Below are 17,865 nucleotides of genomic sequence, written 5' to 3'. Positions count from 1 at the left end.
GGTTATCTCGAGCATAAATGCCACACCACCTTAAAAATTTGCTGTTGGTTGAGAGCATGATAGTAGGCAGATAGGACAGGATTTGGCAGGATTTGATTGGCTCAGCTTCTTTTGGACAGGATGTACTTGGGAAATTCTCCTCATTGTCAGGTAAATACCAGTATTGTAGCTGTACTGGAACAGCTTGCCTCAGGGAATTGCTAATTCTGAAGCACAGTAATACTATCAGGGTGTTGTCAACACCTCTAGCCAGTGTCTTCAACCATTTTTTGATATCACACAGACTGGCTGTGGACAGGCTTCTGTGGTGCTGGGGACTTGAGGACGAGGACAAGGACGAGGCCAAGATGGATCATCCACTTAGCACTTTTGTCTGAACATTGTTGCCAATACTTCCATTTTTTTTGGCACTGCTGAGCTCCCAGATCACTGAGCCTGGGGATATTGTGAAGCCTGTTCCACTGTTTATCCACTTTTCACGACTGCATGTGGCAAGATTGCAAACCTTTGATCTGACTCACGGCTGTGGGATTGCTTAGCTATGCCTATAATCATGCTGCTTTCACTGTTTAGTAAGTATATAGTCCTCTGTTCAGCAAGTTAGCATCTCATTTCTAGGTATGCCAGGATACTACTCCTGGCATCACTGAACCAAGACCCTTGCCTTGATAGCCTGGCATATCCCCATCTTCACCATGACCATCAGGATACAATTATATTTTAATACAACTACTCAAGTTATCAAGGGATACCAAAGGAAAATGATGTTCAGTTAGATCTATCATGATCAATCAATGGTGGAACAGGCTAGAGGGGCTGAATGGCTGACTCTTGCATTCTAAACTCAATTAAGATTTTCAAGACTTTATTGACTGTACATATCCGCTGAAGCTATAGGCCATTAGGATATGTGAGAGTTAGAAGGTAAACGTTTTGTGTATGGTGAAGAAATGCAAGCCAGGAAGTCCAGAGTGGTGCAATACAAGTTCCAAATGTCAAGGAAATTAATGAGGAAATAGTCTTGTTACATCGTTACACCGAGCACACTGGAACTGCAGGCTGGTGTTGCTGGATCATAAATGAGAATCAAATATTTCAGTTAGTCCTGACACCATTAATAGAAGAAACAATGACTTTGAAAATACAGAAAATTCCTGAGGGAAAATGAAAAGGCAAATAATATCGAGGGAAATGCCTCCTGCTCGTCATGAGATGAGGAGCAGACATTCATTAAGAGGCTGCTGGATAGTTCAAGCTGTCATTGATGTGAGTTGGTGACCACTCAGTGACTGTTTCAGCCAATGTTGCTGCATGTGTTCAAAAAAAAGGGAAGGTGAGGAAATAGAAAATTTTGATGGGCTGGTACAACACTGGAATATTCTGCATGTTGTATGTATAATATAGCAATTGAGGAGATAAGACACAGCCTGTTAAATAGTCTCTTGTGATTAGTGACTGATTAATTGTGTTATGTTGCAGATACTCAGCACACTGAGGCAACTGTTGTTTATTTTTTAAATGAAACGTACAGTTATCACTACTTTCACCATCAATGCTCATCACAATCAGTCACTGTTAATCCAGTAAAAAGCTATATGCCTTGCTCACCACACACTGGTCACTTCTTATAGTGAGCAAATTGTATCATGTGAGGATTCTATGTAGTGCAGTGGTAGTGTCCCACCTGCTCCAAAGATATGTGATAACATCTCCTCCCAATATCTCTCTCTTGGATATTAGGGCAGATAGGTAGTCTGCTCCCAGCTATTACTGTATTATAAGTGCTCAGTTGGAAAACTCAGCCCAAGGGAACCATAAACTTCCACTCTACACCCAAGCCCAGCTCCTAACAGACCACCTTAGGGAACTATCCAAGAAACCAGGAAACTATACATCAGTTAGTCTGATATTGGGCATTAGGAAAGTGCTATTACAAAAGAAGTTTAGATTGGAAACAGTATATTCAAAGCAGGAAACATAGGCCTGTTTCCCTCTGCACAGAGATCCCAGTGGCATCACCTCAGTAATTCTAACCTCATCTCCACTGGTCATGAATAGAGAAAAAATAGAGGAGGTGTTGTAAAATGACTGGCCCGGAGTCAAAAACCAATACGCTGGAGACATGGATTCAATAAATTTCCACCACAGCATCTAGTGGAAGGTGAATTTAATTAATGTGGAATTGAAAACCAATCTTGGTTAGACTATAATTGACTGATCTAAAAATTGACTGATTCCTGAAGAAGGGCTTATGCCCGAAACGTCTATTCTCCTGTTCCTTGGATGCTGCCTGACCTGCTGCGCTTTTCCAGCAACACATTTTCAGCTCTGATCTCCAGCATCTGCAATCCTCACTTTCTCCTCTGATCTAAAAACCTACCTGATTCACTGAAGTGAAACAAAGAACTGCAGATGCTGGAGATCTGCAACAAAACCAGAGATTGCTGGTAAAACTCAGCAGGTTTGACAACACCTGTGGAGAGAGAAACAGAGGTAAAGTTACAGACTATAAACAAAGTGCTGGAGAAATACAGCAGGTCTGGCAGCATCTGTGTGGAGAAAGCAGAGTTAACACTTTGAATCCAGTGACTCATCATCAGAACAGGTTCACTGATGAAAGAAAATCCTCCATCCTTACGTGATCTGGCCTATGTATGATTCCTGACCTATAAAAAATGTGGCTGACTCTTAACTGCGCTCTGAAATGGTCTAGCAACTGTCCAAGCAGGCCACTCACTTCTAGGGTACTTAGGGTAGGTAACAATTGCTGACCTTACCAGTGAAATTCACATCCAATTAAATAATAAGCAAACAAGGTGCAAAAATAGAGAGAAAAACTCAACAAAAAAGTTTTTCATTTGTTCAGGGGAGCAGCTAGAGATGTCAAAATGGATATTTCTACTTGGAGCAAGGCAATAATGACAGGAAAGACAGTTGTGATAAAGATTAGAAGAGATGTATTCACATGGAATGTGGGCAGAATGTGGAATTCTCAGCCATAAATTGTTACTAAAGGAGATGGCTGCTTGACAATGAGAAACATTTAAGGTCTCAGCAAGAGAACTGAATTAATCAAGGGGGCTCATATTGACAAAAACAATAGTACAGACTGATCAGCCTGTGCTATTCCAACCTAATAATTGGGTATTAGGCCAACTAGAGATCGGTGATAAATACTGGCCCTGCCAGCAACATCCACATCCTTAAATAAGGAGTGCATTGGTCTTACTGAAATTGTCTGTCTGTAGTGTTGAGGGAAGTGTAGGCTTGGTGGATTAGCTATGGTAAATATGAGGTTACTGGAAAAACTAGGGGTCCAGGTCTGGGTGGGATGCTGTTCGGAGGGTCAGTCTGGACTTGATGGACCAAATGGGCTCTTTCCACACCATAAGGATTATACGAAAAGATTGGGGATGATGTCCCAGCCATCCATAGTAACAATAGTTATCAAACAGCTGGAAATATTGTATCCAGTGTGCAATCAAGATTTATGACAAAATGACAGGAGGATTTCCCCAAGAATTTTCCCAGTGTATAGCTCAATGACTCCGTTTCGCAACTTTGGTGAAAAGCACTTGCATCTTGATATTGACATTAATGTTTGTAGGCCTTCAGAGTCCAAATTGACAGAACTAATCAGAGCTTAGACATTCTTATTTAAGGACTTTCTGCTTTGCTCAGGTTGAATTCCAGATTTAGTTTACATTTGGATTATACCCACAGCATCATTGTGAAACCGAACTACTCAGTATAATAGAATAATACAACATAGAATAGTAATTCATCTCATTGTCTCGGTGTAGGCTGTTTGTTAGAGCTATCAACTAGTCCTATTTTCCTGCTTTTACCTCCTCCAGCATTTATCCAAGCCCTTTTGAAAGGTGCTACTGAATCTGGTACTGTCACCCTTTCAGTCAGTGCACAGAAATTCAGTGTAAAATAAAATGTTCTTTTGCCAATCTCCTTAAATTTGTGCCCTCTGGTTACTGACCCTTCTGACTCTAGAGACACAGTCTCCTTCTTTACTGGGTCAAACCAATCAAATCTCCTCTTAACCTTCACTGCTCTAAAAGGAAAAACAAGCCCAGCTTCTCCAATTTCTCAACATAACTAAAATGCTTTGACACTGGTACCATATGAGGAAACCATTTCAAACCAATGCTGCCCTCATCAGATGAAATGCAGTATCAAATTCCCTGGCAGAGTAAAATGCTGGAAGTTTGCCCTCTAGTGGTGGACAGACTGTCTTATTTCTTTTGTGATGCTTTTTACAAATTTGTTAGAATTCACTCTTAAAAGTAAAAACATCTCAGCATGGTGAAAACAGAATTCACAGAACAAGAAATACGAAGCAAACAGACAACAATAAAGTACACTATGCTGTGATGGAAATATTGGGGTCTAGGTTAGAGTGGTGCTGGAATAGCACAGCAGGTCAGGCAGCATCCGAGGAGCAGGAAAATCGACGTTTATGGCAAAAGCCCTTCATCAGGAATCTGATGGAAATATTGCCAACACAGAAAAAAAGAGTTTATTTTATCAAAAAAGCGGATGACAGACGAGATGCAAACAATGATGATACAAAAGGGGAAAGTAAAGAAACAAACCTATGACAGAACTGATGAAGTACTGGAGCTGAAAAGGAATCACCAAATGAGAACTATGCACCAAAAATTGAAATGTTTGCCACATTGAAGGGATGATGACAGATAATGGGTGCATAAATAACAAAGATGGTAAAATATTGTTTGAAAAGGATGTAATGGCAGTAAGATGGACAGAATATATAAATGAATTGTACAGTGTTCCAAACAGAGAGGTCCTTAAAAATACCAAAGGAAACGACAGACCAAATTTTATATTATAAGACATATACTTTGCAAACGATGAGTGCAGGAAAGCCTCCACGCATAGATGAAGTATCAACATAATATCTAAAAGCTCTTGGAAAAACATGAATAGAATTGTGATCAAATACATACCAAAGGAGTCAATTCCAAACAACTCAAGACATTTATTATTCAGTAAGTCACCGAGAAACCTAAAACAATGGGTCTGCAATAATCTTAGAAAAATTCAGATTAATGAGGCTTCTTGTTAAAGTGATCTTGGGGGAAAAATTGGAAAGAAATAATGATACATTTACAGCAGAAATTGGTGAACAGTCTGGAATTAGACCTGGAGAAAGAAGAAAAGGAATAAGAACAATTTTTGAGAAATATCTCTAATATTTCTATAATCAAGAATATTTACAAGTGTTTAATCAACAATGAAAAGGTATTTGATTATGTCTGACACCAAAATTTAATAGACAAGTTGCTGAAATATGACATTGACAAGAAAAATGAGATATTTATCCACAGTCTATATTGGGAGTGAATATCAAGCATCAGACTAGAAGAGAGACAATCTGACATGTTTCAAAACGAGAGAACCAAGAGAGTTTTGTTACCTCAGTTATTCAATTACACACACAAATAATTAGAACATAATCTGGAAGTTAAGATATGCATCTCAGGTACAAACTGGGATAAAAACATGCAACTATGAAAACATGAAACAAATGTGCAACTTGCTGAGACAGAGGTCCTACAACATATAGATCAAGCAAAATCAAAAGTTTAAGAACATACTAACAAGGACCAAGGGTAGCTCATTCATACCTGCTCCACCATACAATGAGATCATGGCTGATCTTACTGTAATCTCAATCATCTTTCCCACCAATCTTTGATAACCTTTCACCCCCTTGCTGAACAACATTCCAGCCACCTCTGACTTGAAAATATTCTGCTTCCATTGCTTTTCAGGAAGAGAGTTCCAAAGACATAGGAAATCATGTCTCACAAACTTGAGTTTTTTGAAGAAGTAACAAAGAGGATTGATGAGGGCAGAGCAGTAGACGTAATCTATATGGACTTCGACAAGGTTCCCCATGGCAGACTGGTTAGCAAGGTTAGATCTCACAGAATACAGAGAGAACTAGTCATTTGGCTACAGAACTGGCTCAAAGGTAGAAGACAGAGGGTGGTGGTGGTGGTGGAGGAGAGTTGTTTTTCAGACTGGAGGCCTGTGGAATGCCACAAGGATCGGTGCTGGGTCCTCTACTTCTTGTCATTTACATAAATGATTTGGATGCGAGCATAAGAGGTACAGTTAGTAAGTTTGCAGATGACACCAAAATTGGAAGTGGTGGACAGCGAAGAAGGTTCCCTCAGATTACAACAGGATCTTGATCAGATTGGCCAATGGGCTGAGACGTGGCAGATGAAGTTTAACTCAGATGATATCGAGGTGCTGCATTTTGGGAAAGTAAATCTTAGCAGGACTTATCCACTTAATGGTAAGGTCCTAGGGAGTGTTGCTGAACAAAGAGACCTTGGAGTGCAGGTTCATAGCACCTTGAAAGTGGAGTCTCAGGTGGATAGGATAGTGAAGGCGGCGTTTGCTATGCTTTCCTTTATTGGTCAGAGTATTGAGTACAGGAGTTGGGAGGTCATGTTGCGGCTGTACAGGACATTGGTTAGGCCACTGTTGGAATCTTGCATGCAATTCTGGTCTCCTTCCTATTGGAAAGATGTTGTGAAACTTGAAAGGGTTCAGAAACTATTTACAAGGATGTTGCCAGGGTTGGAGGATTTGAGCTATTAGGAGAGGCTGAACTGGCTGGGGCTGTTTACCCTGGAGCGTCTGAGGCTGAGGGGTGACCTTATAGAGGTTTACAAAATTATGAGGGGTATAGATAGGATAAATAGACAAAGTCTTTTCCCTGGGGTCGGGGAGTCCAGAACTAGAGGGCATAAGTTTAGGGCGAGAGGGGAAGATATAAAAGAGACCTATGGGGCAATGTTTCACACAGAGGGTGGTACGTATATGGAATGAGTTGCCAGAGGAAGTGGTGGAGGCTGGTACAATTGCAACATTTAAAAGGCATCTGGATGGGTATGTGAATAGGAAGGGTTTGGAGGGAAATGGGCCGGGTGCTGGCAGATGGCACTAGCTTGGATTGGGTTATCTGGTTGGCAGGAACGAGTTGGACCGAAGTGTCTGTATCCATGCTGTACATCTCTATGTATGATTCTATAACTCACAACCCTCAGACTTTTGCTTCATCTTTTTATTAAATAGGCAACCTTGATTTTCAATCATAACCTCTAGTCTAGATTTTCCTATAAGATGACACATTTCCACATCTACCCTTTGATGATCCTTTGGGATCTTATATGATCCAATAAATGTGGGGAGGAGATGCTCTAGTGGGCGGCACGGTGGCACAGTGGTTAGCACTGCTGCCTCACAGCGCCAGAGACCCGGGTTCAATTCCCGCCTCAGGCGACTGACTGTGTGGAGTTTGCACATTCTCCCAGTGTCTGCGTGGGTTTCCTCCGGGTGCTCCGGTTTCCTCCCACAGTCACAAAGATGTGCAGGTCAGGTGAATTGGCCATGCTAAATTGCCTGTAGTATTAGGTAAGGGGTAACTGTAGGGGTATGGGTGGGTTGCGCTTCGGCGGGTCGGTGTGGACTTGTTGGGCCCCGAAGGGCCTGTTTCCACACTGTAATGTAATCTAATCTAATCTAATCAATGGTTTGTTAAACCAGAGACCCAGGGAACGTTGAGGTTCGAACCGAGCAAGTGGTGGAATTTGAATTCAATAAAAATCTGGAATTAAGAGTCTAATGTTGACCATGAAACTGTTGACAATTATCAGGAAAAACCTATCTTGTTCACTAATGTTCTTTATGGAAAGAATGGTCATCCTTATGAAGTTTGCCTACATGTGACTCCAGGCCCACTGCAATGTGGTTGACTCTTAACTGCCCTCTGGGTAATTAGGTTTTGGGCCACAAATGCTGATCCAGCCAGTGATACCCATATCCCATGAATGAATACAAAAAAGACCTCTTACTCTTCTAAACTTCCGTGAAGATAAGTCAGTTCTGTTCAACCTTTCCCCATAAGATAACTCCCCTTTTCCAGGAATTAGTCTGGTAAAACTTCTGACCTGCTTCCAAAGTATTTACATCCTTTACTGGTCACAATAAGGTGACCAGTATTGTTCGTATTACTCCAGATGTGATCACACTTAGAGTCATAGAGATGTACAGCATGGAAACAGACTCTTCGATCCAACCCGTCCAAGCTGACCAGATATTCCAACCCAATCTAGTCCCACCTGCCAGTACCCGGCCCATATCCCTCCAAATCCTTCCTATTCACATACCCACCCAGATGCCTTTTAAATGATGCAATTGTACTAGCCTCCACCACTTCCTCATTCCATACATGTGCCACCCTGTGTGAAAAAAATGCCCCTTAGTTCTCTTTTATATCTTTCCCCTCTCACCCTAAACCTATGCCCTCTAGTTCTGGACTCTCCCACCCCAGGGAAAAGACTTTGTCTATTTATCCTATCCATGCCCCTCATAATTTTGTAAACCTCTATAAGGTCACTCCTAAGCCTCCAACACTCCAGGGTAAACAGCCCCAACCTGTTCAGCCTCTCCCTATAGCTCAAATCCTTCAACCCTGGCACCATCCTTGTAAATCTTATTCCCTTTAAACTGCACATGCAGCCACTCCAAGGTTCTATGTACTGCAGTCAGCTTTGGTATGTCAATCGCGTCATTGACATCTGATTCTGGAAAGTGCTGCTGGACATGGATCTTGAGGCTTGTGCAGCCAGAAAGAAAATTCAAGAGAGTGCTGCTTGAGTCCTGTATAATTGGAGCATGATCTCTTTACTTTTGTATTCAATTCCCCTTGTGATAAAATTATAACAATTTATTAGCTTTCTGAATTACATACTGTATCTGCATACTAACTTTTTATGATTCTTGTACTAGAATGGCAAGATCCCTTCTAATCTCAGAACTCCTAACCTCTCTCCAAGTAGGTTTTTAAAAAAATTGTTCCTGCCAAAGGGACAGTTTCATTTTTTTTCACATTACTCCATTTGCTACATCTTTTGTCTCCTTAAGCTGTCTAAATCCCTAACTCACATCATTATGCCCTCTTCACAACCTAATCTCTTTCCTATTTTTGTATTATCAGCAAAATTAGCTATGATACTTTCCATCCCGTCAACCAAGTCATTCATTGAAACTGTAATCTGATCCCTGAGGCACGCTGCTCGTTACATCTTGCCAACCTGAAAAGGACCCAATATACCAACCTCCTACTTCCTGTTAAAGTTGAAAAGTGTGGTGCTGGAAAAAGCACAGCAGGCCAGGCAACATTCAGTGAGCAGGAGAGTGGACATTTTGGGCATAAGTCCTTCATCAGGAATGTGTGGGCGGGGGAGAAAGAGAAGAGGGCTGAGAGATGAAGCGGGAGTTGGGGCTGAGGGAAAATCTAGATGGGATGACGATAGGTGGATGTAGGTGGGAGGTGATTGTGATAGGTCAGTGGGGAGGGTACAGCGGATAGAGGGAAGGAAGACGGACAGGTAGGGCAGATCCAGAGTACGGAGCAGATCAAGGCTACCTTTTTCCATCTGACTTTACCAGTCTATATACAGGTTAACATCTATTATTGTTGTTGTACCTTTCTGACAAGTTTTCCATATTTCTTTATGATCAATCCTATCATGTGCTTACTATTAGGGAGCCAGTACAAGACCTCAACAAATGACATTGTTTTTATCATTTTCCATCACTACACAGACTATTTCAAGATCCTGTATTACTGAACTTAGGTTATCCCTCTATTGTGCTAATTAACTAGCAGGGCCACTACTCCAACGTTTCCAAGCCTTCTGCCCTTTCTAAATGTACTGTACACTTCAAGGTTCAGATCCAAATCCTGTCAGCCTACAGCTATGTCTCTAATGGCCACAAGGATCTACTTATTTATTTATATTTGCACTTTCAGGTCATCTGTTTTGTTTCAAATGCTATGTGGATTTTTTTTTAAAATTCCACTCTTATCCATTGGATGACTCAGATTTATGTTCTCAATCCCTTCTTGTCATGGTCTGTTTATTGCTTCCTCTGTTGTTTTTTCCTATGGCCTCGGCTCTACACTTTGATTTACCACATCTTCCCAAATTTAATGCCTTCATCACTATCAAAGTTTAAAGTATTCTCTACTTTCCTTGTTATGCAGTTGGCAAAAATACTGACCCAGCACTGATCAGAGTCTAGATTAGAATGGTGCTGGAAAAGCACAGGAGGTCAGGCAGCATCCGAGGAGCAGGAAAATCTAATCTAGACTCTGGTTTCCAGCATCTGCTGTCCTTGTTTTTACCCAGCACTGATCAAATGGACACTATCCCATAGAGTCACAGCATGGAAACAGACCCTTTGGTCTCAGTTGTTCATGTCAACCAAGCTTCCCAAACTAAACTAGGGTCACTTGTATCATTTGATCCACATCCCTCTAAGTCAAAACATGTTGTGTTTGGAAAGCACAGCCAGTCAGGCAGCATCCAAGGAACACGAGAGTCAATGTTTCGAGCATAAGCTCTTCATCATAGAACATAGAACATACAGCACAGAACAGGCCCTTCGGCCCACGATGTTGTGCCGAACATTTGTCCTAGCTTAAGCACCCATCCATGTACCTATCCAATTGCCACTTAAAGGTCACCAAAGATTCTGACTCTACCACTCCCACAGGAAGCGCATTCCATGCCCCCACCACTCTCTGGGTAAAGAACCCACCCCTGACATCTCCCCTATACCTTCCACCCTTCACCTTAAATTTATGTCCCCTTGTAACACTCTGTTGTACCCGGGGAAAAAGTTTCTGACTGTATACTCTATCTATTCCTCTGATCATCTTATAAACCTCTATCAAGTCACCCCTCATCCTTCACTGTTCCAATGAGAAAAGGCCTGGCACTCTCAACCTAACCTCGTACGACTGTATGACTTATTCTCCATTCCAGGCAACATCCTGGTAAATCTTCTCTGCACCCTCTCTAAAGCTTCCACATCTTTCCTAAAGTGAGGCGACCAGAACTGCACACAGTACTCCAAATGTGACCTAACCAAAGTCCTGTACAGTTGCAGCATCACTTCACGACTCTTGAATTCAATCCCTCTGCTAATGAACACTAATACACCATAGGCCTTCTTACAAGCTCTATCCACCTGAGTGGCAACTTTCAAAGATCTACGAACATAGACCCCAAGATCCCTCTGTTCCTCCACCTTACTAAGAACCCTACCGTTAACCCTGTATTCCGCATTCTTATTTGTCTTTCCAAAAATGGACAACCTCACACTTGACAGGGTTGAACTCCATCTGCCACTCCTCAGCCCAGCTCTGCATCATATCTAAGTCCCTTTGCAGCCGACAACAGCCCTCCTCACTATCCACAACTCCACCAATCTTCGTATCATCTGCAAATTTACTGACCCACCCTTCGACTCCCTCATCCAAGTCATTAATAAAAATTACAAACAGCAGAGGACCCAGAACTGATCCCTGCGGAACTCCACTTGTAACTGGGCTCCAGGCTGAATATTTACCATCTACCACCACTCTCTGACTTCGAACGGTTAGCCAGTTTTCTATCCAATTGGCCAAATTTCCCTCTATCCCATGCCTCCTGACTTTCCGCCTACCATGGGGAACCTTATCAAATGTCTTACTAAAATCCATGTACACTATATTCACTGCTCTACCCTCATCCACATGCTTGGTCATCCCCTCAAAGAATTCATTAAGACTTGTAAGGCAAGACCTACCCTTCACAACTCCGTGCTGGCTGTCCCTAATCAAGCAGTGTCTTTCCAAATACTCATAAATCCTATCCCTCAGTACCCTTTCCATTACTTTGCCTACCACCGAAGTAAGATTATCTGGCCTGTAATTCCCGGGGTTATCCCTATTCCCTTTTTTGAACAGGGGCACAACATTCGCCACTCTCCAGTCCCCTGGTACCACCCCCGTTGACAGTGCTTGGCTCTTCATCAGGAACGACATTCCTGAGGAAGAGCTTATGCTTGAAATGTTGAATCTCCAGCATCGGCAGTCCTCACTTTCTCCATATCACTCTAAACCTTTCCCATTCATGTACCTATCCATGTATCTTTTAAATGTTGTAACTGTACCTGCATCTACCACTTCCCTGGCAGTTCATTCAAGACGTGAACTACACTCTGGGGGGGAAAAAGTTGCCCCTTGGGTCCCTTTTAAATCTTCCTCCTCTCACCTTAAAAATATGCACTGTAATTTTGAACTCCCCTAGCCTACGGAAAAGACCCGAGTCATTCACCTTATCTCTGTCCCTCAAGATGTAGTAAGCCTCTATAGGTCACTCTTCAACCTCCTACCCTCCAGTGAAAAAAGTCCCAGCCTATCATTATAACTCAAATCCTCCAGTCCCAGCAACATCCTGGTAAATCTTTTATGAACTTTCTCCAATTTAATATCTTTTCGATAGCAGAGCAACCAAAACTGTACACTATACTTCAGAAGTGGCCTGTACAACTTCAACATGCCATCCCAAATCTTGTACTCAGTGGCAAGCATGCTAAACACCTTTGAAAAGTCTAAACTAACTGTGATGCAAATTTCAAGGAACTATGTACCTGAAACCCTCGGTCTCTGGTTTATAATGCTACCCAGGACCCTACTATTAAACGGTATAAGTCCTGCCCTTGTTTGTTTTACCAAAGTGCAATACCTCACAGTTATCCATCTACCACTCCTCAGCCAGTTGGCCCAATTGATCAAGATACCTTTGCAATCTTAGGTCATCTTCTTCACTGTCAATTAAAGCACCAATTTTGTTGTCATCTGCAAAGTTGCTAACCATACATCCTAAATTCTCATCTAAAACATTTAAACAAATTACAAACAAAAGTGGACCCAGTCCGATCCCTGCTTTACACCACTGGTCACCAGCCTCTTGTCCAAAAAACAACCCTCAAACACCACCCTCGGTCTCCTACTGTCAAGCCACGTTTGTATCCAATTGGCAATCTCTCCCTGAATCCTATGTGATCTAATTTTACTAATTAGTCTACCATCAGTACAGATCCCACTTTCCACTGAATCGGTGCATATATCCCACAAACCAGGACCCATTTTTCACACACACCAGTCTTTGGGCCACATATTCATCTCTCTAATTTGAATTGCCAAATGCTAATTTGCGTGTGGTTTAGGGAATAATGCTGAGGTTATGAGTTTTGAGGTTCTGCTTCTTAATTTTGTGCCAAGTTTCTCATAATGTCTATGCAGAAACTCTTTTTTTCAAAACAAAGATTCATTCATGGATTGTAAGCATCGCTGGCTAGGCCAGCGTTTAATGCCCATCTCTAATTTCCAAGCATACTTAAGAGTCAGCCATGTGTGTTCTGCTTATGGTTGTTAATGCCTAAAGGGACCACGACAACTGGATCCTCTCGAGGCCTGAGCAGACATCTGAACTCAACACAGTCATCTAAACTTGCACTCCTTGCTGTGGAGAACAGTGTCAGTTACCCTTCAATTTGTGTCTCCGTGCAACTACATTCTTTTTTACAACCAGTCCTTGTTGGCTTCCTGTCTACAGGCAGTTAGCTCATCCACCCTGTGGCATTCACTCTTAACAGGACAAACTGAAAGAATGTCAAACAATAATCTTTGCCAAGATAAAGGATATGTAAACAAGAAAATTTGTAGCGTGGAAGAAACTCATTAGCATAAAACAAAGATCAGTAGATCCTGGAGTTCTGAAACAAACAAGAACAAATTGCTGGAGTAAACACAGTGCATCTGACAGCATCTGTGAAAAGAAAAGAGTTAATGTTAGACTACAGTGACCTTTCATGTTTTGAACAAATGTTAACTGAGTTCTCTAGCAATTTTTGTTTTTGTTTACTTTAGAACTCCAGCATCTACAGTTTTGTTTAGAAATATAGAAGTTGATACATTTTACCCATTTTCCTGTATGCATCAGAAATCTGGCCAATAAGAAAAGAACTGGAAGACAATGGAGGTTTTTGAAATACAGATGCTGAGACATCTGCACAAAATTCCATATATACATATACTGCTAATAAATTGTGATGATGCTGCTCCTTTAACCAAGTTGTGTAGTTCTTGTTTCTTTTCAGAGCGGTTGTAAAAGACACAGACTCTGAAAAGTCTAAGTTTTAGGGCCAGTTTGATTATAGCTAACAGATACTGCCTCAGGCAGCAGGCTTTCAGGTTTTTGGAAAAAACTCAAATTTGCTCCACAGGTATATAGGATGGTTAAGAAGGCGATTAGCATGCTTGACCTTTGACTATAGGATTTGGTTGTTCTCTTCGGTGTGCAGTTCTGGTCGCTCTGTAGTAGGAAGGATATTATCAAATTGGAAAGGGTTCAGAAAATGTACAGAATGTTGCTGGGTACAGAGGTTTTGAGTTATAAAAATAAACTGGATAGGCTGGGACAACTTTTACTGGAGCACAAGAATTTGAAGGCTGATCTTCACAGAGATTTATAAAATCAGAGGGGCATAGATAAGGTGAATGGCAAGTGTCTTTTCCCTTAGGTGGGAGAGTTCAAAACTAGGGGGCATATTTTGAAGGCGAGAGGAGAAAGTTTTAAAAAGGACATGAGGGGCAACATTTTTGCACAGGGTGGTTAGTGTGTGAAATGAACTTCCAGGGGAAGTGGTGGATGCAGTACAATTACAAGGTTTATAAAAAACATATGTGCATGAATAGGAAAAGCTTTGGAGGGATATAGGCCAAATCCTGGCAAGTGGAACTCTTTTAGTTTGAGAACATGGTTGACAAGGACTAATTGAACTGAAGGGTCTCTTTCCATGCTATATGACTCTAAGATTCAGTCTGCATTTTGTTGCCCCAATATAGAGGGTACCACATTGCATGGAGTGAATACAATAGACTAGATTGATGAAATGCAAGTAAATGATTGTTTCACGTGGAAGGTGTGTCTGGAACCTTGGATAGTGAGGAGTCAGGACTTCAACATGGAGGTGTTATGCTTTCTGCAATTGCATGGGAAGATGTCATGGGTGTGTTGGGAATGGAGGAGCAGTGGACCATGTCCCAGAGGGAATAGTCTTTACAAAATGCTGACAAGGAAGGGAGGGTGGTGTCTAGTGTTGGCATCCCAGTGAAGATGGCAGAAATGGTGACTTATGATCCTTCAGATGTGCATTTTACTGGTTAAGTAAAAACCAAAAGACCCAATTGTTGTTGTGAGAGAGGCGAAGAGATAAGGACAAATGTAGGAATTAGTTTGGACACAGCTAAAGGCCCTGCCAACTACAGTGGTGGGGAATCCTTGGATGAGGAAGAAGATGAACATTTCTGAGGCCCTGCTGCAGAAGGTGGCATAATCAAAACAGATGTAACAGATGGAGAAACCTGGAGAATGGAATAGTGTCGTTATGGGAAGCAGGGTGCAATTTGATTTAATTTATTGTTTTCACATGTACTGCGATACAGTGACAAGTGTTGTTTTGCATACTGTACAGGCAGATTGTACCATAAAAAAAAGGTCCTTAAGGCTAGCAGAAGAGTGCAGAATAGTGTTACAATTACAGAGAAGGTGCAGAGAGATCAATATTGACATTTGAGAGGTCGGTTCAAAAGTCTGATAACCCCAAAATGAAAAGAGATATTGAGGAAGGGAAGGGAGGAGTCAGAGATGGACCAGGTGAAGGTGACAGCAAGATGGTAAGCAAAATTTATCAATTCTATCATTTCCCTATCAGAGGGGGAAGCAGTGTGATGTCATTGATGAACTGGGGAACGAATCGTGGGAGGATTTAGATTAGGATTCAAACAAGGAATGTTCCACGTAACGTACAAAGAGACAGGCATAACTGGGGCTCATGCAAGTATCCATGGCAACATCTTTGAAGAACTTCTCCCTTAACTCCTTTCACTTTCTTCAGGTCAAAGTGAGGTGGAGCTCAGTCAGGTGAAGAAGGGTGGGTGGTGGATTATGGCAATAGTTGGAGACTTCTTTCCAGGAAGAAGTGGAGATCACCAAGACCATCCTCATAGGGACGGACATATAAAAAGTGACTGCATGTCCTTGGTTAAGAGGAGGCAGTTGGTAGCCACAAGCCTTCTGCTAACTAACATCTTATTAAACAAAAATATGCAACACATGGACTGAACAGCAATCTCTCCTCATTATGATGTTTCAAGGAACGACAATGATGGGTATCTATTTCCTGAAGAGATGAATGTCCAAGTTTCCCCCTCTAAAGTGAATGTTTGTGCATCTGCTTTCTTCATCCAATGTTCAGATTTTTCAAGATGAGCTCACTTCGAGTGCAGGTTTACTGCTGCTACATCATAAAGCTATCCTGTTAAAAACCATTCCATTCTGTTCCTCAGGTTGGAGGAGGGAAATTAGGGTTGATCAGCAGTTATTTTCTTGTGGGAATTTGAAGCAATGTAAACTTTGTTTGTTATTGTTGTTGAATTTCATTTTTCACCAGACATTAGACGCTAACGAGGCGTACTGTGCTTTTCATTCCAGGCTTTAAGGACTGTATCGAAAGAGCTCTGTGCTTCTTGCAATAAAACTGTGTACCCCATGGAACGCCTGGTTGCTGATAAACTGGTTTTCCATACCACCTGTTTTTGCTGCAAACATTGCAAAGCCAAACTGAGGTAAAGTATAAAACCAAACTCTAACTAAACTCTGCTGTTGACCTCCTCCGACAGCTGAGATATTTTAAGCAATATGTAGCTGATCCATTCAGACTAAAAAGCTCCCAGGTTTGAGCCACTGCCTGTCACAAGTTAAATGAATTACAGTTGGCTTCGTCACATGTGATGTACAGAATGTGACGTCAGCTGCTAAATGCTACTCATTATCCACCAATTTCTGGTGGCAGTCTGCATATACTGAGAATTTGGATGCCTGTCATAATAAAATACACTGCTGCCTGATTTCAGGAATAACTTCAATTGCTTTAATAAACAGTATATATTCATGGAACTACATACAACATTACAGCGCAGTATAGGCTTTTCGATGTTGCACCGCCCTGTAAAACCAATCTGAGGCCTATCTAACCTACACTATTCCATTTTCATCCATATGTTTATCCAATGACCATTTAAATGCCCTTAAAGTTGGCAAGTCTGCTACTGAGTAAAGAAACTACCTCTGACATCTGTCCTATATCTATCACCTCTCAATTTAATGCTACGTCTCCTCGTGCTAGCCATCACCATCCAAGGAAAAAGACTCTCACTGTCCACCCTACCTAATCCTCTGATTATCTTATATGTCTCAATCAAGTCACCCCTCAACCTTCTTCTCTCTAATGAAAACAGCCTCAAGTCCCTCAGCTTTTCCTCATAAGACTTTCCCTCCATACCAGGCAACATCCTGGTAAATCTCCTCTGAACCCTTTCCAAAGCTTCCACATCCTTCCTATAATGCGACGGCCAGAACTGTACACAATACTCCAAGTGCGGCCACACTAGAATTTTGTACAGCTGCAGCATAACTTCATGGCTCCAAACCTCAATCCCTCTACCAATAAAAGCTAACACACCGTATGCCTTCTTACAACTCTATCAACCTGGGTGGCAACTTTTAGGGACCTATCTACATAGACACCGAGATCTCTCTGCTCATCTACACTATCAAGATTCTTACCATTAGCCCAGAACTCTGCATTCATGTTGCTCCTTCCAGTGAATCACCATTTTTCCACATTAAACTCCATTTGCTACCTTTCAGCTCAGCTGTGTAGTTTATCCAAGTCCGTCTGTAACCTGCAACATCCTTCAGCACTATCCATAACTCCATGGACTTTAGTGTCATCTGTAAATTTACTGACCCATCCTTCTATGCCTTCATCCATGTCATTTTTATAAATGACCAACAGCTGTTGCCCCAGAACTGATCCTCGCGGTACACCATTAGTAACTGAACTCCA

General features: G+C 41.7%; 1 protein-coding gene across 1 annotated transcript in view; it reads left to right on the top strand.

Moving 5' to 3' along the window:
* limd2 (LIM domain containing 2) overlaps positions 1-17,865 on the top strand; it is a 75,835-nt gene that overhangs the window by 45,261 nt on the left and 12,709 nt on the right. The window contains exon 2 of the mRNA XM_043675369.2: positions 16,449-16,582. Coding sequence (XP_043531304.1) covers positions 16,449-16,582 — 134 coding nt within the window. The remainder of the gene's footprint in view (positions 1-16,448; positions 16,583-17,865) is intronic.

Source organism: Chiloscyllium plagiosum, unplaced genomic scaffold (genome assembly GCF_037043375.1).
Source record: "Chiloscyllium plagiosum isolate Xiang-an unplaced genomic scaffold, Cpla_swu_hap1 HiC_scaffold_32, whole genome shotgun sequence".
Classification (NCBI taxonomy): Eukaryota; Metazoa; Chordata; class Chondrichthyes; order Orectolobiformes; family Hemiscylliidae; genus Chiloscyllium; species Chiloscyllium plagiosum.
The sequence above is the reverse complement of the archived record's forward strand: the minus strand, read 5'-3'. Positions and strand labels throughout refer to the sequence as shown.